The sequence below is a fragment of the Moschus berezovskii genome, chromosome 27 (genome assembly GCF_049115385.1).
Source record: "Moschus berezovskii isolate FMDL1 chromosome 27, NW_MosBer_1.0, whole genome shotgun sequence".
In the NCBI taxonomy this organism is placed as follows: domain Eukaryota; kingdom Metazoa; phylum Chordata; class Mammalia; order Artiodactyla; family Moschidae; genus Moschus; species Moschus berezovskii.
In genome coordinates, this window is record NC_142486.1 from 12,125,001 (window position 1) to 12,145,208 (window position 20,208).

Here is a 20,208-nt window from a genome sequence, read left to right on the forward strand (position 1 = left end):
TAGGAATACTGGAGTGAGTTGCCATACCCTCCTCCAGGGGATCTTCCCAACTCAGGGATTGAACCCAGGTCTCCCCCATTGCAGGTGGATTCTTTACTGTCTGAGCCACCAGGGAAGATCACTTCTAGGATTTTATTTTAACTTCTCTATGACCATGATCATTTTTCCCTTGTTAATAAAATTCCTTGGGAACATTATTTTTATGGGTGAACTCTGCACTGTTACATCAATCTGTTCCTCAATTTGGGGACATTTAGGTTCATGAAGTCTGTGTACTGTATTCATCCAGAGATTTTAGAAATACATGGATTAAAATGCCTGCAACCTCTTAGAATTCTGTGACTCACAGCGTTACTTAATGTTTTCAATCCTCAATTCTCACTCTCTCACTATAAACTGGAATACTATAACCCACACAGCGGGGGTGGGGAGAGGTTCAGGAGGTGGTGTAAGGTTAAAAAAGGGAATATGTGTAAGTGTGTCATAACTTATATCCCGTCCCTTTCTACATGCCTGACAATAGCCATATAAATAACATTTTATCACATTGTTTTGTAATTGCATGATGAAATTTATAAACAAATACATATAGACATTTTTGTTCATTTTTGGGTAAATAGCAAGAGAAGAGTTGCTTAAGTAACATGAAAAGCGTGAAGGCTCTTGCTACACATCGCAGAATTATTTTGCAGATAGAAAACTGACATTCCTTCACAAGTAGATGAATGTCTGCCTTACTGCAACCTTGCCAACGTTGTGTATCAGCAGTTATGTTTTTCTTTTTGTTTGATCAACGAAAAAGAAATACATCTCTTTTTACTCTGTGTTTCTTTGATTACCGGCGAACCTGAACATTTTTTCCCCCATATGTTTATTAGCCATTTATAGTTCCTCTCCCATGAATTGACCTCTCTGCTTTTGAAAGAAAGGATGAGTCTCCGAGGGCTAGCCAGAGAAAAGATGCTCCAGTGATCATTACCACGGAGCCCTGGGGCCAGGAGTTGCAGGAGAAGAGAATTAGGAGCCTCCTGAGACTGCCAGGCGACTATCAAGTAGGCTTCTTCCCAAACCAGAGCCAGGCTTTTTCTCCACAGCCAGTGTGCAATCAGTATTTGTTCTCTACCATTTCATTTGTTCTGTTAAGAAAAATTTTGAATTTTTTGAGAGAGGCTCTTCATATTCCACTCAAGTCAGTGCTTATAATTCTTCCCGGGGAGACAACCAGTATTGCCTTCTCAGTTTGGGTTTTTGCTCTGAGAGTCCCATCGGTTCACAGTGCATTGCTATAGATCTTGCCTGAGTCTTTTACGATCCCTGCCAACCAGCCAGGAGCTGTGACTGCTCCGTAACCTTCCTAGATTTAAATCTGTTGCTCGCATTTTCCTCGTGGTGTTACAGAGCAGCAGAGCCCATCCATACTGATGTCTTAATATCATTCTCTCCCCCTTGGATTTATAGGGTAGAGTAAACCCTCTGCCATAGAAGTGCTTATTGATTACTGAAGTACATAATAAAGCCTAAGAATAAAGTAAGACCAAGTAATCGGTCCTGTTCCTGGCGGATGACAGTAAAACCCTGGGCAAGGCAATCTCCGAGGACTGCCTTCCGCATGGAGCTAGAAGGTCCCCTTTTAATTAGGCATCCACATAGGAAGCATGAATGATTGAAACCAGACAAAAAGAGTACATTCAGTACTACATGACTTCATTTATATAAAACTCTAGAAAATGTACTATCTCTTCTGTAGTGACGGAAAGCAGATCAGTGGTTGCAGGGAGAAGTGAAGGTGGTACCCACAGGGAAAAGATGGAGGGATTAGCACAGCAGCGCGAGAAAACCTTTGAGGGCAGTGGATGTGTTCACTCTGCTGATTGCGGTGACTGTTTCATGGGTATATGCATATGTATATCCTATAGTACATGTGAAATATGGGCAGTTTTCTCATGCCAATTATATGTCAATAAAGCCACTAAAAAATAATAAGCAGTACAAAGAGGTAATCCTTGGCTCACTCTGTGTTGGAAATTTTTTTTTCCTCAGGAAGCTGTATTTTGAGGAATATTTAGAAGGACCTAATGAGATTAAATTTTACTTCACTCTTGAATAAATGGAGCTTTCAGAAGACTGAATGGTATCAATCCAACATAAAACAGTAAGGCATTCCAAAGGCAAGATAGCCCTCTCTTCATCTCTTGTCCTTTCTTACATTTGAACCTTAAAGGTGACTTTCTATATAATTTTTCTGTAAGACAAAACAAGCTGATCTCTTTATAAAAGTGGTGGATCTCTCCTCCCGCTCAGCCCCCCTAATCCTTCTGTCATTATATTTCCCCCACCAGGAGGAGAGATCCTACAATGAAGAAAAAAGACAATTCCAAAATGTTGGCAGTCTAAAAGGGGACAGACATTTTCAACACAAAGAGATGTTTGTTTTCCTTGCATTTTAACTCTTAATTTTTGACACAGTGAGGAACTCCAGCATGGCTGCCATTTAAAATGTGATTGCCTCTGTCACAGGGGTGTTGTGACCGAAGGCCAGGAAGCAAAGTAAAGGAAGCCCAGAGACAGCGCCTACTGCTGAGGTGCTGGTCCATTTCTCTGCATCCAAATGTTTCTTTGCTCTGGCCTGACGAGGAGTCACTCGGGGAGACTGAAGCTGGAATTTGTACAACCTCTTTTCAGTCCCCCTTGATTTTAATCAGAAATACACAATTATTCTTTTCCTCCAAAGAGAGAAACTCAATCCCCATTTTAAATTCAATTATCGTAATTGCAGCATTCAGAAAAATAGCACATTCATTTTCTAATAAGAGATTGTGGATACCAAATTACTGCATATAGTATGTCAAAACAGGAAACTTGAGACTGGCAGGCCAGTGGGTGTTTTTATCTTGGCAATTTGTATTTTCTTGCAGACAATTTATAGTAATCCTAGCCTTCCTTGTTTATGATATAGAAGATGGAGTTTTCAAGCCATCCTAAAATAAAGACTGTTGTTACATATAATTTAATTTAAAATCCTAGTTATGAAAACGATGACTTCTAAGAGGAGCAAAAGTTAAGTACCTCATAAAGAGAGGAAGGAAAAATCAGGGTTTAGTTCTGTGATACCGCAGTTCAACATGTCTTCAGATCTCCTTGAACTACCTCCTGACATTTGTAAATCAATTTGCCTCAAGCCATATTTCTATTCTGCTCACCATCTTGCAGTTTAAAAACAAAACAGAAAATCTGATTGGTGGGAAGTTGATAATGTGGCTGTTATGTTTTAGCAATATGAGAGCACCCTGTTTCCTTTTCTTGTTCAAGTCCAGTTGCTTTCCGTTGGCTTGAAATGAGTCCAAATTAAGAAGAAACACTTTAGGATTTCGAGTTTCCTCATTTCCTTAAAAGAATAACCTTAACATTGGATTTTACAAGTGCATGGTGTTATTTTTTTTAGGATTTACTTTTATCTCGAAATTATACTGACGTCCTTTCTCATAGGTGCATTCAGATAGCCACCACCTTCGAACACCTTAGCATCCATTCCATCAACTGCTGTTCAGTCACTGGTCTCCTTAATTAAACACTTTCTATGACACTTTCCCGGAGATGTTTGACTCACATAGTTTATGAATTCCTTCTTTCACACATATTTATTGAGCATGGACTAGGTGCCAGGCTTAGGAAGAGCAAGATGCAAGCGAACTCTGAGGTAGGTTTGGGGGGAGATGCCCATACCTGTGGAAAAGGGCACACACGTGTGCTTGTGTCTCAGGGTGGGTCAGCCTCCTCTGCGGGACTGCTGAGTGCGTACTGAGTGATGAGCGCTTTAGTTATAGTCTCTCAATTATTCACCATTTTTGCAGTTACCAAAGTTAATGCTTTCGGAAGTTTGGTCTCTTCCCAAGGTTACTCTGTTGGCTGATTTTTTTAGCTCCATCCTTAAGTAGATCTTGCATATGAATAAACTCTGTGCAAAGAGCTATCCAGATAGCCCCTAATTCTGATTGGTCAGGGTCTCTGGACAAATTCCAAAATGAATGGCTTTCCTAGTTGCACTGATAATCACTTGAGTTTTTGATATTTATTCTGTGTATCTGTCCACTTATTTATTTTGCCAGTTTGAATTTGAATGAACATCTTAATGATGTCAAAGCATAAGTCATAATTTGCACACTGCATGATCTGTAAGTATAGATTCCACATCTTAGATCTATGCATTTTACTTAGGCCCTGTGCATAGGGTTAATAAAAGAATAAATGGTGCTCAGTTGTGTCCTGCTCTCTGAAGCCTGGACGGGACTGTAGCCTACCATGCTCCTTTGCCCATGAAATTTTCCAGGCAAGAATACTAGAGTGGATTGCCATTTCCTATTCCAGGGGACCTTTCTGACCCAGGGATCGAACCTGAGTCTCCTGCATAGCCGGCAGATTGTTTGTCATCTGAGCCACCAGGGAATCCCTTCTACATAGAGTTACTGACTACTATTTGACTGAAGAATAAGTCCAAATTCTATTAACCTTCGGAATTATGCAGTAAGAACCAAAAGGAATGCTTAGAAAATTGAATTCTAAAGCGTCTTTCCTTGTTGGTATTTTATGCATGAAATAAAACCATTTGTTACCGGGAAGATTCCTGTTGTTCTCTTTGAGAGGCAGTGGTGGTTTCTGCTTTTGTTTGTTTGTTTAGTTTATTGTTTCTGCTTTTGTGAAGCATAGTATCATGTTTTCAAACACCTCCCAAGCAGAAATCCTTGCAGAATATGATTTTCCCTCTGGCAATAAAATGATACAAAAATCCAACCCAACATTTAAATGACTATTAAGTTACCTCATTTCTGTGTGTGATACAACATATCTTTTAGGAAAGAGTTGGCAAAAGCAAAACTATTAGCATTTCTCCCTGGCTGCTTTCACATGCTTGAACTTATTTCATTCTCACAAAAGTCTTGTGGAGTAGGTATCATCCCCTTTTATAGGTTAAAGAAGAAAAAGAGTAGGCGCTAAGATGTTAGGGGCTTCCCCAGTGGCTCAGCAGGAAGGAACCTGCCTGTAATGCAGGAGACACGGGAGACTTGGGTTCCATCCCTGGATTCGGAAGGTGCCCTGGAGAAGAAAATGGCAACCGACTCCAGTATCCTTGCTTGGAAAATTCCGTGGACAGAGGAGCCTGGTGGGCTCCCGTCCATGGGGTCCAATGACAGGACTTAGAACAGGCATGCATGCCAAGATGTTAAGTACCTTTCCCAGGATTGCCTGGCTGGTAAATGGAGGGGTCAGAATCCGAACCGAGGTCAGCCTCAGATTTAATGAGCTCGTGCTATGAGTGGGCTCTGTGCTCGGTCCTGCTCTTAAGGGAGAGCCGTCCGGGGTAGAGTGGACACCTGGTTGATGTTCACTGCTGCTTACAGTCACCACACTCTCTTCAGTCTCAGCTTGCCTCTACTTGCCCTCTGCTGAGCCGTCAGTCAGGAAGATATTTTTAAAGTAGTTCCTTTGTACACTAAGTCATCTCCATATGAACATGTTCCATTTCAAGAGCGCATCCACAAGTCTAGTTGTTCAGAAGTTTGACAGAGTTCGCCTAGGTACCCAACCAACATAATCAGCTATATAGTACTGTACTGTAATAGTTTATAATACTTTTCACACAAATAATACATAAAAATGAAGAAAATATTTGAACCTTACCGTACAGTGCCCTGATAAGTACAACAGGACAGCACAACTGGCATCCAGGGGCACGTCCACGTCTTCGAGAGTTCACAGCTTGAAGGCTCACACCTTGAAGGCTCACACGTGGAGCTCTTACATACGGTGCAGCAGAGAGAGTGAGGCGGTGCGCTGTACTTGCTGGGAACGTGGACTCTGCAGGACAGGACCGGCTTCCTGTTCTGCCTCTTGCCCTTGGAAGGCTTAACTTCTCATCTTGAAAATGAGGGGTCGTCATACTTCCCTCCCGGGCTGTTGTCAGGACATTCATTTTAAATGACTGATAGCTGTTGGCTTTCGTTTTAGGGGAAAATGCTTTTGCAATCATCCTAGGGAGAATCCCTTCTCCATGCTGTGGAGAGTAGATGTGAAGTGTACTTCATGAACCAGGCTTTTCTAGAAAAGACAGTTTGGAGCTGCTCTGCTGTTGTGGGTCCTCCTCTTTTTTCCTTTCTTTTTTTTTGCCAAAGGTGGACATTGACCCTTTGACAGGGACTTGAAGGTGCACTTAGCATGGAAAGCAGGAACTACATTCAGTGCCTCACAACCTTAGGGGCTGGAGGGAAGAATGGTTTGAAGCAGCTTCATTATCTAGGGAAAAAGGACTCAGAGTTACCAGCCCCAATATATATGTAGTAAACATAAAAGGGATTAGAACTGTGCCTGACATACAGGAAGCACGCAAGAGGTGTTAAAGATCATTAGGTCATTTATTATGCAACAAAGACTGAGTTTGATTAAGCTCCCGGAGTTGGTGATGGACAGGGAAGCCTGGCATGCTGCAGTTCATGGAGTTACAAAGAGTCGGACACGACTGAGCGACTGAACTGAAGTCACTTTAATCATGTCTGACTCTGCAACCCTATGGACTGTAGCCCTACAAGCTCCTGTGTCCATGGAATTCTCCAGACAAGAATAGTGGAGTGTGTTGACTTACCCTTCTCCAGGGGATCATCCCAACCCAGGGATCAAACCTGAGGTTCTTATGTCTCCTGCATTGGCAGGCAGGTTCTTTACCACTAGTGCCACCTCGGAAGCCCATTTCATATGTGTGTGTGTGTATAAAATATATTTATTAATGCAATGAAAGCTCTCAATATCCTCCTGAGCTTGATACTGTCAATAGCCCCATTTGGTAGATAGTGGAACTGAGGCACAGAAAGCCAGGTTATTTGTCTAAGGCCCTACAGTTCACGTGCCATCTAGGTAGGATTTGAACCCAGGCCAGCTGGCTCCACAGTTACAGATGAAGGAGATTAAGGTGGTCTTTCAAGAGCTCGTTGGCAGATTGGTTCAGATGAAGAGCTACCAGGCTCTGTGAGCTGCTCCTCTGGCTTCCCTAAGACTTTAAGCCCCCTTCCCCCATGGAACTCAGGCCAGCATGGGCCCTGTGCGGCCCGTCCCACCCCACCGCTCCCTGGCCCCGCCAGTCCTCTCATTTGTCGTTTCTCTTACTGAGCACATTTCTAAACGAGGAAGGTTGCTCTGCTTTAAGGACATACAAATGGCTTGCCCTCACCTGTCAAGCATGATCCTTGTATTTTACCAGGCCCATTATGAACGCAATCTTTCTGTCGAAAATTTGCATACCTCCTTTCTTGAAAAGTAATGACAGCAATTTCTTTCCCTCCGCTCACTTTCTGAGTGTCTCATTTAACGGCACCTGTGAAACCGACAGGCGCAGAGATGAGAAGTGAAAGAGAGCAGTTGATTAAATCATCATCAAGTCGGGCCTCAGAAAGTCAATTCTGCTTGCCGTCTGCAATGATATCCTTTTATCTTAAAGTAATGAGCTATGGCACTTTTGCATCGGGTAATGCGATAAGTTCTATTAGCATGTTCCATTTGCCTCACAAGCAAGGGCAAGTCATTTTAGCTAGCTCATATCACTGCAATCAAAGCAATTGGCTTCCCAGGCAGAGAAGAAAGAGAAAAGGCTCAGGGTGATTTCTATGGATCACAACACAGCGGAAAAAATAGACTCTTGTATTATTTTAACCCATAACATGCTCTTCCTTTTTCCTCATCAGCAAATTTGGGTTTTATTAGCTCACCCAGGACTCTAAAGAGAACCAAGCCGTAGTTGAAGCAAACCTAGGGGGGCTCAGGCCCCATCCAAAGAAACAAGCAACCAGGATCTAGGAGAAAATTGCAGGCTTATGAGGCGGGGGATTGGGGTGGGGGTTGTCACAGACAGAATCCTGCCAAAGAAGATAGCGGAGAAGGTCTCCCTGGTAATAACGCTGTGGTCTTATAATAAACTCTTCCTTCACACCATCTTCAAAGTCATTTGTAATAGGTCCCCAGGCAGGTACGGATTAATGCTATTGATGACTTAGAATCAGTAAATCAATGACAAGGAGGCAAAGGATCTGTTGCTTAAGCTTAAGAGAGACGGTTTACAAATCACCCGGCCCTAGCCTGTCAGTTTTACCTTTGGACAAGAAACTCATTTTTCTCATTTTGGCGATCACCGAGCCTTGTGAGCTCTGGGGTTTAAGTGCGTTTCATCTTTGGGGTTTATGTATGTTTATACCTGGCAAAATGTCACTTCCTTTCTTCTAAGGAAAAAAAAGTGCTGAACACTTCAAATATTTGTGAAATATCCATTTCTTCCCCTATTTCCAAAAACCCTACTGTATTTTAATGAACTAAGTGGAAATTTACAGCATATAGTGTTTTTTTTTCCCTATACTTAGATTTCCAAGTGACTAAAAGGAAAAAAAATATTGAAAATTAATTTGTGAGCTGGAAAACTTCAGATTGGACAGCCTGATTTCTGGAAATAGATTGGCACTTCTAAACAGTGGTCAGAATGAACCTGGCACACAGTAGTCACTTTTAAATTAATTATTAAATGAAACTGTGTGATCGCCTGAGAGATGCTGGAGGGAAAAGAAGTTTTCTCTTAGGCCCCTCAGATCACATGGGTTGTCTGAACTCTGGCCAGTTCAAGCTGAGGACTTGCAAAATTGCCAGGTTTGGAGAACTCCCCATATAGAAATGATAAAGCTGCTGCTGCTGCTGCTGCTGAGTCACTTCAGTCGTGTCCGACTCTGTGTGACCCCACAGACGGCAGCCCACCAGGCTCCCCCGTCCCTGGGATTCTCCAGGCAAGAACACTGGAGTGGGTTGCCATTTCCTTCTCCAATGTGTGAAAATGAAAAGTGAAAGTGAAGTTGCTCAGTTGTGTCCGACCCTTAGCGACCCCACAGATTGCAGCCTACCAGGCTCCTCCATCCATGGGATTTTCTAGGCAAGAGTACTACCAGCACAGAATTCCATTAGCTTCTGGAATTTTACTCTTGATTTTACCTGCTGGACAGCTGAAGATTGATATATTATTTTCAAATGTGCACATGTGACTGTCAGAAGCTGTCCTCTTATCTTTTAAACTATCTTTGGACACACACATCTTTTGATTGGGAGTATTTGTCACTCAGTCGTGTCTGACTGTTTGGGACCCATAGACTGTAGCCCGCCAGGCTCTAATGTCCATGGAATTCTCCAGGCAAGAATACTGGAGTCGGTAGCCATTCCCTTCTCTAAGGGATCTTCCTGACCCAGGGATTGAACCTGGGTCTCCTGCACTGCAGGCAGATTCTTTACCACTTGAGCCCTTGATTAGGCTTTCTTTTTTTTTTTTCTGAGCTATTTTATTTGCTCAGACATAGTTATTGTTTAAATACAGGGGGAAAGGAACCGATGGCATCATTTTATAGTGAGAAACCCCAAACCATTTTCAGGGTTAAAATACGGTTTTTATTTCTAGGGCCCCCATAGCTTTAAATTTAACTTAGAGTCAAAAGCCGGCATGAGAACAACGTAAACAATATGAAATGAGAGCTTTAAGGAAGATGACAGACAGACAACGTCAGCGTTGCCGCATGTGGGACAGAAGAGCTGCCCGTTGTCTTTCTCATGTATGCGGAGCTGGGCAGATGGGAAGATGGTGGCAGACATGTTTGTAGTCACCAAGCTGCTCCCTCACTTCCTCAAATAAGAAAATAAGTGTCATATTTTCTGCAGGTGGCTTCTTCTGAAATTGCTTTTAGGTGAGGGATGTCCTTACCATCTTAGATAAACCGCCTGCCCCAAAGGGGAATCTATTTGTTTTGTCATGGGCAAAGTCAAATTGTACTTGATGTTAGGGGCTGTCGTTTACAAGGTGGGGTTCTCCCTCACTTTCCTCTCATTTCCTTTAGGCAGAAAGAAGTATAAAATAACTTGGTTCAGTGATGGTGCTCAGCCCTGACTTCTTTGGTGGCAATGATAAATGGATTTGAGGCACGAAATAACTGTTCCAGCAAGGTCCATTGAGCAGAATGGAGAGCAATGCCCTCCTCAATGTCATTGTGTGTGGTATATTCAATGATTGCCACTTTCTGCTTAAGAATGCATTCCATCAGCAGGTCCCTGGAATTCCATCTTGTTCCTTCATCCCGAATGAGGCAGAGGTGTTGCAGACCTTGGCTTATTTCTGTTTGAGTCTTAAATCGCAGATACTGAGATTCCCAAATGGCAATGGGAAATGTTTGCTTTTGAGGATGTACTGATACAATAAAATCATAATCATGTCTTGTCCAGGCCTTTTAATGGAAGATATTCTCTTCTGTGAGCTTCCCTGGGGGCTCAGTGGTAAGGAATCAGCCTGCCAAAGCAGGAGACGGTGGTTCAGTCCCCAGGTTGGGGGAGATCCCCTGGAGAAGGAAACGACCACCCACTCCAGTATTCTTGCCTGGGAGATCCCATGAACAGAGGAACCTGGCAGGCTATATATAGTCCATGGGGTCACAAAAGAGTCTGACACAACTTAGCCACTAAACAATCACATCTTTTCTTCTGGGCCCCACCTCTCTCGGATGTGTGTGTGTGTGCTCAGTCATGTCTGACTCTCTGTGACCCCATGGACTGTAGCCAGCCAGGCTCCTCTGTCTATAGGATTTTACAGGCAAGAATACTGGAGTGGGTTGCCATTTCCTTCTCCAGGGGATTTTCCTGACCCAGGGATCAAACCTGCTTCTCCTGTGTCTCCTGCATTGTAGGTGGATTCTTTACGCTGAGACACCGGCCACCTCTCTTGGTTCTGCTAATAATTTGTACCCTACCTGGTGTGTTCAAGCATGCATTCCTTTGTGTTAAGCAGTTAAGTTAGTCAGTGTTTCCTGTGCCTTTCTTTCTTTGGAATTACTTGTCTTTTAAATCAGCATTTGCTTACACTGCATGAAATCAGGAATTCTAAAGATGAGTGAGATGGATTTATCAATATGATTGACCGTCTGCTTGTGTCTCAAGGCCTGGAGGAAGATGAACGAGGCACTGCCCTTACCTACACAGGGCCCGTGCTCTGATGGGAAGAGCGTTGTGGCCAACAGTGATGGAGGCAGAAGCAATTAATTCTAAAAAGAGTACTGAAATTCTAAGAATTCCCAATTCTAAGAAGAGTGTTGGAAGACTCAGAGGAAATTGTGTTTTTAAAGGTGAATTACAAGTTTTTAGGGGGAAACTTGGAAGAATAGAATTCCAGGCAGGGGACATTGTTCAGTGCGAAGATGGGAGGACCTGAGAGTGTGATCCAGTGTACCGCGGTGTGACTGGGGCCAGGGATGTGTTAGGAGTATACCACTCCCAGCATGAATGCAGACCACAGCCAGCCTGTGAGCTGTCTGTAACTGCCTGCTGCGAGATTAGTATAGCGGTTGAGAGTAAGCATTTGGGAACTTTTACAGCAATTCAGTAGAATAATTTTATATCTCTTAAATCTAATAATAACATATTTTTATATGTCTTTGCTTTCCTTTTCCATTTTTCTAGCAATTATTTTTTATTGTATCTTACAAAGTATTGGTCTACAATGTATTGAAAATTAAAACAAAAACAAATGGTCCTTCTCCACAGAAAGCCTGAGAAGCACTGGGTTGGAGGAGCAGAGGGCAGTGGGAGAGCCTGGCAGCCGTATAGAGTTTTCATTGCCCTCTAGGCCATGGGAAGTGTCATGAGCAAATTGGAATTTAGGAAATCCACTCTGTTCAGTAAAGACTTGGATCAGAAACAGAAGAGACCTTAGGCCTTGGAAAGCAGTCATTAGCCTCTTGTAATGATAAAATAAAAGCCTGAAGGAAAGCGGCGGCCATGGCCATGAAGTTGGAGAGGACTTAGAAAGCAGAATCGATAATGCGGGGTGAGAGAGGAAGATAGATCTGCTCAAGATTGGAGTCAAGGATGATGACAAGACTCTTCACTCGGGCAGTTGAGTGATTGCATGGTGATGTCATCACCAAGAACAGCCTGGGAGGGGGCAGGTGTGGGCTGAGCAGAAGATGGTGAGTCTGGATTTTGATGGATACTTGAGCTGAGGTGTTTCTAGGGCTTCAGGAAGGGAGTGGAGCAAACAAAACATAAGTCAGTAACAGTTAATATTAATTGTCTACACTTACTCTGTACTATGTCTGAGTTATTTACATGTATCAATTCATTTTATTCTCACCTTCCTAGGAGGGAAATGCCATTATTACCCACACTTTACAGAGAAGTAAACTGAGGTGCAGAGAGTTTAAATAACTTTCCCAAAGTCACACAGCAGGCAAATGGTAGGCATGGAGAGTTTTTTAGTCACAGCATACATGTTAGCTGGAGCTGAGGGAGGCTTTAAGGACTCCCCTGGAAATCATGTAGAAATGATAGACCCGCACATGCAACTCTAGGGAGACAATGACATGAATGAATATGTAGAAAAGGAAGGACCCTGAGCAGATAGGAGGAAAGAGCAATATTGGTGAATGTGTACAAGGGGGAAATTCCAGCATGTTCGGTGGAAACATTCCAAATTTCCAGCACTAGGGAATTTTTTTACTAGATTATTTACACTCCATACCATGGATTACAGTGCAGCCTTTTATAAAAATATGATGTTACTGGCAAATTTTACTCATTACACTAAAATACTGGATATATTGGGTGAAAACAAAAGTGAAAAGTTAAAGTAGAAAAGAGGGCTTCCTCATGACTGAGGGCTTTCCCGGTAGCTTAGACGATAAAGAATCTGCCTTCAATGCAGGAGACCTGGGTTCGATCCCTGGGTTGAGAAGATCCCCTGGAGAAGAGAATGAAAACCCACTCCAGGATTCTTGCCAGGAGAATTCCATGGACCAAGGAGCCTGGCAGGCTACAGCCCATGGGTTACTGGCAAATTTTACTCATTAAACTAAAATATTGTACAAATTTGGTGAAAACAAAGCAGGTTACCAAATAGTAACCTTTATTTTCATTTCTTAAAATCTGTGGGTGAAGGATGCAGAGAATGAAGGAAAGGCTGGAATGACGTGAAGTGAAAGTCACTCAGTCGTGTCCGACTCTTTGCAACCCCATGGACTATAGTCTCCAGGCCAGAATACTGGAGTGGGTAGCCTTTCCCTTCTCCAAGGGGTCTTCCCAACCCAGGGATTGAACCCACGTCTCCTGCATTGTAGGCAGATTCTTTACCAGCTGAGCCACATTGTACAAATGTGTTAATAGTGTCTGTAGATGGTAGACTGATTTTTTTTAATAATTATTTAATTATTTGACTGTACTGGGTCTTAGTTGACACATGTGAACTCTTAATTGTGACAAGTGGGATTTAGTTACCTGACCAAGGATCAAATCTGGTCTCCTGCATTGGGAGTAAGGAGTCTTAGCCACTGGACCACCAGGGAAGTCCCTGGTGGGTGATTTTTGAACATGTATTTTAATACATATGTATTAATTTTCAAAAAGAGAAAATATTGGGGTGGGGATTGGTTGGTTATTTTCTGAGTTTAAGAGGTAAGACTTGTCTGGGAAAGGAAGAAGTTGCCTCCAAAGGTTTGGTCTGATTTGGGGAAGAAGAGGTGAAGAGGAAGTTGAGTGTGATGGGTTGGAATGAGTGCAGGTACCCAGGTTAGCTCAACATTCAGAAAACAAAGATCATGGCATCTGGTCCCATCACTTCATGGGAAATAGATGGAAAAACAGTGGAGACAGTGTCAGACTTTATTTTTGGGGGCTCCAAAATCACTGCAGATGGTGATTGCAGCCATGAAATTAAAAGATGCTTACTCCTTGGAAGGAAAGTTATGACCAACCTAGATAGCATATTAAAAAGCAGAGACATTACTTTGCCAGTCTAGTCAAGGCTATGGTTTTTCCCGTGGTCATGTATGGATGTGAGAGTTGGACTGTGAAGAAAGCTGATCGCCGAAGAATTGATGCTTTTGAACTGTGATGTTGGAGAAGACTCTTGAGAGTCCCTTGTACCGCAAGGAGATCCAACCAGTCCATTCTAAGGGAGATCGATCCTGTGTTCATTGGAAGGACTGATGCTAAAACTGAAACTGCAATACTTTGGCCACCTCATGCGATGAGTTGACTCATTGGAAAAGACTCTGATGCTGGGAAAGGTTGGGGGCAGGCAGAGAAGGGGATGACCAAGAATGAGATGGCTGGATGGCATCACCGACTCTGTGGACATGAGTTTGAGTGAACTCTGGGAGTTGGTGATGGACAGGGAGGCCTGGCGTGCTCTGATTCATGGGGTCGCGGAGAGTCGGACACGACTGAGCGACTGAACTGACTGACTGACTGACCCAGGTTAGGAACTGGTCTCTTGCTAATCCTGCATTTGAGGCATGTGGCTTGGATTTCATGCCTCCTGTGTCCCTCTCTCGTCTGTAGTGGGTCGGGGTCATGTCTTTGTCTGAAGGCTGAGTGACCAAGGATTCTTCCCCGTCTGGCTTTTAAAATGGAGGAAAGGATTTTCAGCTGTTCACAAAGGGCTTTGAAATCCAGTCGTGGTGAGTACTCTGTCACCTCGAGCTGGTCGTTAGCATGCAACCTGTTTGCTAATAAACCAATATAGGACCTTGGTGTCAAATTGCTTGAAATGGTCAAATCATTCGGGACCACATTTCTGTATCTGACATGCCTTTTCCATTTCCCAGCCCCATGAAGAACATAAACCTGACTCAGGAGGTGGCTCCGTGTGAACTCTCATAAATTGGAGTGGGTGTCTAGGGAGTGGGGAGCAGACACTTCTTCTTTTAACCTTTCAGGACCAAGAATCATTTGGCCAGAAATCCACACCGTATTGAACTTAGGGTGTGAAAGCCTTACAGTGTATTAAATGTGAATTTGAGACCATGAATTTTACCCACACCGACTCCATAAAACAGCCTCCCTTTTTCATAAAGCAGGCCCATAAACCGCTGCCAGTGAAGCAGAAAGACTCCTTAGGACTGTGGCTTGCTTTCCGTCTGGGGTTGTCAACAAACCCCCTTTATGAGTGGAATAGACCTCTTGTATGTGTCGAGCTTCTGGCTTTTTACAGAGTGTGTTAGGAGCCAGGCTAGGCAAACGTTCGGCGCTGTTTGCTGAGTGCATTTATTGCCTTTGCATAATTTATGAGCTGGAGGGGTTGACCATCATTCGTCTCTGCCAGGGGCTGGCACTCCAGGCTCCAGAGAGCGGAGCTGTAAATTGGATGGTGCGCTCCTGCTGAGCTCACGGCAAAGTCCTCAGGTCAGTATGGGAATTTAATACCAGAAATGGAACTGTTTTCTCAGCGCACCATGTGGGCCCCGGCGCAGCACAGACTGTTTTGGCAGACTCTGCGACTGGCCTTGTCGAGGGGCTGTCACTCACCCGGCGTGTTGTGCGGGGAGCCTGAGCATTTTTAATCGGCTTGGCATCCGTGCTGCTTCCATAATGGATACCAGTAGGTCTCAGTTCTTCACCATATGCTTAACTCTGGAGACAAGGTGCTTCTGGGTATATCAGTAATTACTTGATGCAGAATTAAGTGGACCTTGAAATTAGAACTGGACTGTTGGAAAGCAGGAAGCTTAACACTTTGATAGGAATAACCATTCCCAGGGACACACTGCTGTTCGGGTCGGGGGAGGGGGTGTGGACAGCGGTGGTTCTTTCCCCCACCGTCGTCCCCACTCTTCCTGCCCCTGCCCGCCAGTCCTTGCAGGGGGGTGTGGGCAGATGCTCTGCTCCCGCCTTCAGCTGCCACTGATTACCTCACAAGGCAGGCTGTGAACATCTGGGAAGACGAGCCTGCCTGGCAAAACCCTCTTCTGTCCTCCACATCCCTCCTGAATCATGCTCTGTCACTCTTGAAAATGTGCCGGGAACTTCGGAACCTCAAGGAAGGCTTCACTGAGGGCAGTGGAGAAACCACACAATCAGGAGAACTGTTGTCCCTCATCCTCTGCTGTTGGAGGCCTTCGAGGTCTTCATCGTGCCCATTTTCTTTCTCAGCTGGTTTGACTTATTATAACAGAGCAGTCAATCCTCAGGAAGAAGAAAGTAAGTTTACACAGTCTGAGGTTGGGAGCTCGGCTGAAAACAAGGCCTTGGTTAAAGCTCTGTCACCAAACCTCTGATAACCCTGTGGCATTGAGGAGCCAGTGGAAGAGCAGAAGAAGTTATAGACCATGAGGTCGCCATGTGAATTCCTAAATGCATACTGTGTAGACAGTTTAGTCCCCAAACTGAGTCTTAGTAGATGTCCGCATTTGGATGGCGGTTTTGTTACATTCAATTGAAAGCTCTCTAATGGTGGTTTAAGCAATGTTAATTTGTTGTTAACTTATCTGGATGAAAAACTCCAAAGCCTGGCTGCTCTGAAGCTGGTCCCCATGTCCCAGTTGTGCCAAGATCTTTCTTCCCTTGTTTTTGTACCTCAGCTTTTGGCCTCATTTTTACAAAATGGCTGCCCCAGATCTGGACGTTGCATCCTCATGCTTTGATGTTCAGGGGAAAGAAACTGTACTTCTGTTTTTCTCCTTTTTGTGAAGAGGAAAGGTTTTTCCAGAACCTCAAGCAGACATTTCCTCAAGTCCCAGCCAAAACGGGGTCTTACATCTACCCTTAGCTGCAAGGGAAGTTGGGAAATGGAGAATATCTGACTTTTTCAGTGTCGAAATGTCAGGAGATGGTACAGACGTGGGAGAAGGGGGACTGTGAATGGCTGTGGGTGTGTAGCCAGCAGCGGCTGCTCTACAAGCGAATTCATTTCCCGTGTCTGGTCATAGCTGCATCAACTCCCTTGTCCAGGCGGCCACACTAAAAATCCTTGGTGTCATCCTAGACTCGTCCCTCTTGCTTCCACACCCACGTGTCATCAAGTCCTGTCGGTTCTACCTTCACAGTCGCTGTGCCATCTGCTCTGTTACTTGCTCGGTTGTGTCCGACTCTTTGCAACGCCATGGATTATAGCTGGTCAGGTTCCTCTGTCCATGGGATTCTCTCAGTGGGAATACTGGAGTGGGTTGCCATTCCCTTCTCCAGGAGATCTTCCCCAACCCAGTGATCGAACCCAGGTCTCCCACATGGCAGGTGGATTCTTTACCGTCTGTGCCACCAGGGAAGCCGTCTGCTCTGCCCTTTCTCAAACCACGTGTCGTGCTGATCTGGACAGCGTAAGAGCTGCCGGCCTTGTCTCCCCGTGGCCTGGTCCTTTCCTCACAGCACTCTGTCTCTCCTCCACTCCATGGAAGTGTCATCCTCATGGAGTAGGTTTATCTCTGATCATGCCACACTGGTCACTTCTACTGCAAAACCAAAAGCTGCCTGAGGACCAGGCCTGTGTCTTGACTGAATATCTGACCCGCTTAGCAGTGCTTATCGAGGTCCATTGTGTGAATGAATAGACGTATTGACATGCTGAGCGTTTACTCCCACAAAACACATCCTCTTCTTACAAATTAAGTATCGGATAACAAAACTTTATTCTTGGTTTTGGAATAAAATGTGTTTTTTTTCCTTTACTTCTAATGAGGAACCCAAAGCTTTGGGTTAACTGTCGTTCTCTGGTCTTCTGAAACTGTGCTCGATGGTTGGAATATGTTAGATCCCATGTGAGTTTCCTGACCTAAAGCTTTTTTTTTTTTGCCCATATTGTTGATTTTTTCACCTTGACCTCTTATCCTCGGCATGTTTTCAGTAGAGAATATTCCCTCTTTTCTCTGGCTGATCACAAGTGATGAGCCTTGCCTGTCACATTCTGCTTCCTTCAAAGTCCACATGAGAGAATGTGCAGGCCCAGAGTTTCGCCTCTTTTCCTCTAGAAAAGCAACAGGAGAGAGAGGGCCATTCACTTTAGCGAAAGGAAAGATGTCTCCACTAAGAAATTGATTTTGCTTTGACTCCCATTGAATGATCTTGATTTACCTTAGTCTCGGGGCTGAATTGGCTCCTCTGTGGGCGTCCCCTCTGCCGTGCAGTGAGGGGTGCTCACTGGTGTGACCAACTAACTGACCGCAAGGTGAGCCACGGAGTGTGGGCATCGGAGGAATTCAGTAGAAGGACTTCTCGGCACTTTGCTTTTGTTTCTCTTCACAGCACTTGAACTGAAGAAATTTTCCAGCCCAGACGCAATGTTTCCTATTTCCTTTACTTGTCTTGCTTTTTTTTTTTTTTTTCTGTAGCAATAGCAAAAACATAACTCAATTTTTGCACTAATGCTCATTCTCTTGTCTTCCTTTTCAGTGTGACAGCGACAGTGACCAGGAAGAGAAGGTAAGCCCCTCTCATCCACCCACTGTGGGCACAGCAAGCTGCATCGTGAACATCGGGGTCTCCCTCACACACTGCAGGGGGTGGGGTGCCTGCTTCATGCTGACAGCACGTCTCTTCTGCAAAGACGGGCTGTAGTCACACAGTGACAATTCCTATGATGAGAAAGAAATCTTTCATTTGTGAGGCCCACTTTTTAAAATAAGCCCTTTAATGTTGCATATGTATGACACTACGTTTTTCACTTTATAGAAGATTTTAAAAGAGGAAATTGTTTATTTTAATAGCCATCTGATTTTTCTGGTTTTATCCTTGACTGGAACATTAAACCTGCTGATATGCATTTGTAATGTCATTCCTGCATTTCTGTTACTGACCCATATGCTTCTTCCTGCTTTTCTGTACATATTGGCCTTCTTGATAGAAATGTTAATGGTTTACTGCTATGAGTTTTGGTTTATGTTAATGGTTTATTCCTATTCCTCATGGGGATGGGGGGAGAGGTGGGCCAGGGCTGTCAGGTGGGAACCGCCCTCCCCTTGTCCAGGTGGAAGGTCAGGTGGGAGGATGCTTCTTCCAGCAGGTACATGCTCTGTTCCGAGGCTGATGGCCACCAGCCTCTGTAGCCAGTTCCACAAGGACCAAGACAAGGAGCTCGGTTTGGGGGCTTCTAGAAGATCGGATCACAACCTGGTAAAGTGTACTTTCTGCGGCCCGAGCCGAAGGGATTGTCTGTCTGTTTTGTTTTTCTTTCTAGCTGTCCCAACCCTCCGACTAAATTTCTTTCCAATGTTATTGCCGCTCTATGCATTTCAAAAAGAGTTAACCTGAATATCATGGTTTCTATATTGCTTGGCACCAAAAGAAATGTACCCATCCTCCCCCCATCCCCAGTTTCTGGGTCTGGCCTGCCCAGCTGGCTTTCCTGAGCTCTTCTCCCCGACTCTCACCTCCGACATGCTGGCAGGTTTTACTCAGAATCCTGTGGTTAGTATTTAGTGGGATCTTTCCATGGAGCCCAGCATTTTCCCCCTCCTTCTCTGCTGCCAGCCTCCAAGAGAGATCTAAAGGCCCTTGTTCTGTGCTGTCGTTAATTTGAATTCAGCATATGCAGCCCGTTATAAAATGCGAGACATCATCATTTGAGCAGGTCAAGCATATTCAGATGAAGACAAATGGTGCTTATTTGATTTCCTTAAAATCAGGAAATGAAAAAAGTGCTCTCTGGAGAAATCATGTTCTGCCTGACTTGGATGATAGACCAGTGCGTGTCCCCCAGATAAGAACAGGCTCTCGCCTTGAGGTTTTTATCTCTGAAGGACGGCTAGGACTGTCAGCTTGCTGACATGTGCATTATCCATGTCATTTTAAACAAAGTGACCTATGGAAGGGTGCGCCGTGCTGTGACACGGTAATGGGCTGTTGGATGACAGTGAAAGTACACACTGAAAAGGGGGCTGTGGGTTAGTCTTTTGTTTAGCTGACAAGTAGGCGCTTCCTTCCTCCAGCCCCCGGGGAGTCCTAACTTCTTGGAAGTCGTTTCCCCCACTGTGTCTCTGGCAGCCAGTGTGTAGTGGGTGCCTGAGGCATGTGGGCATGGTGGGCATTTGGTGATCAAGTAAGCCCGCCGGCCCCCAAGCCATCCTGGCCACATCCCACAGGGCAGCCGTCGTCTCGTTCCATCAGACCCGGGACCCAGGGAGAGACTGGCACTTCTGGCTGCTCCAGAAGATCTTTACCAGGGGACAGTAGATCTCACTTTCCAAGTGGGTGGCCCTTTCCAAGGGGATGAGGCTTCCTTGGGGTCGCACTGCCAAGCACACGTTCCTGCTTTATAAGGCGGAGTGAATTCAGGAAGTGTCCCGTCTCCAGCAGTGGCAGAAGGCGGCACGGCGTCCAGTTTTGTGTTCCACGAAGGCGTCTCGATGAACAGTCTCAGCCTTGACTGTGCTTCCGGATGCCCCTGGAGCT

General features: G+C 44.6%; 1 protein-coding gene across 9 annotated transcripts in view; it reads left to right on the forward strand.

The window, feature by feature from the left end:
* AUTS2 (activator of transcription and developmental regulator AUTS2) overlaps positions 1 to 20,208 on the forward strand; it is a 1,225,668-nt gene that overhangs the window by 846,563 nt on the left and 358,897 nt on the right. For all 9 annotated transcript variants that reach the window (XM_055409984.2, XM_055409986.2, XM_055409985.2 and 6 more), the window contains one exon: positions 18,211 to 18,240. In XM_055409984.2, the coding sequence (XP_055265959.1) occupies positions 18,211 to 18,240 (30 nt within the window). The remainder of the gene's footprint in view (positions 1 to 18,210; positions 18,241 to 20,208) is intronic.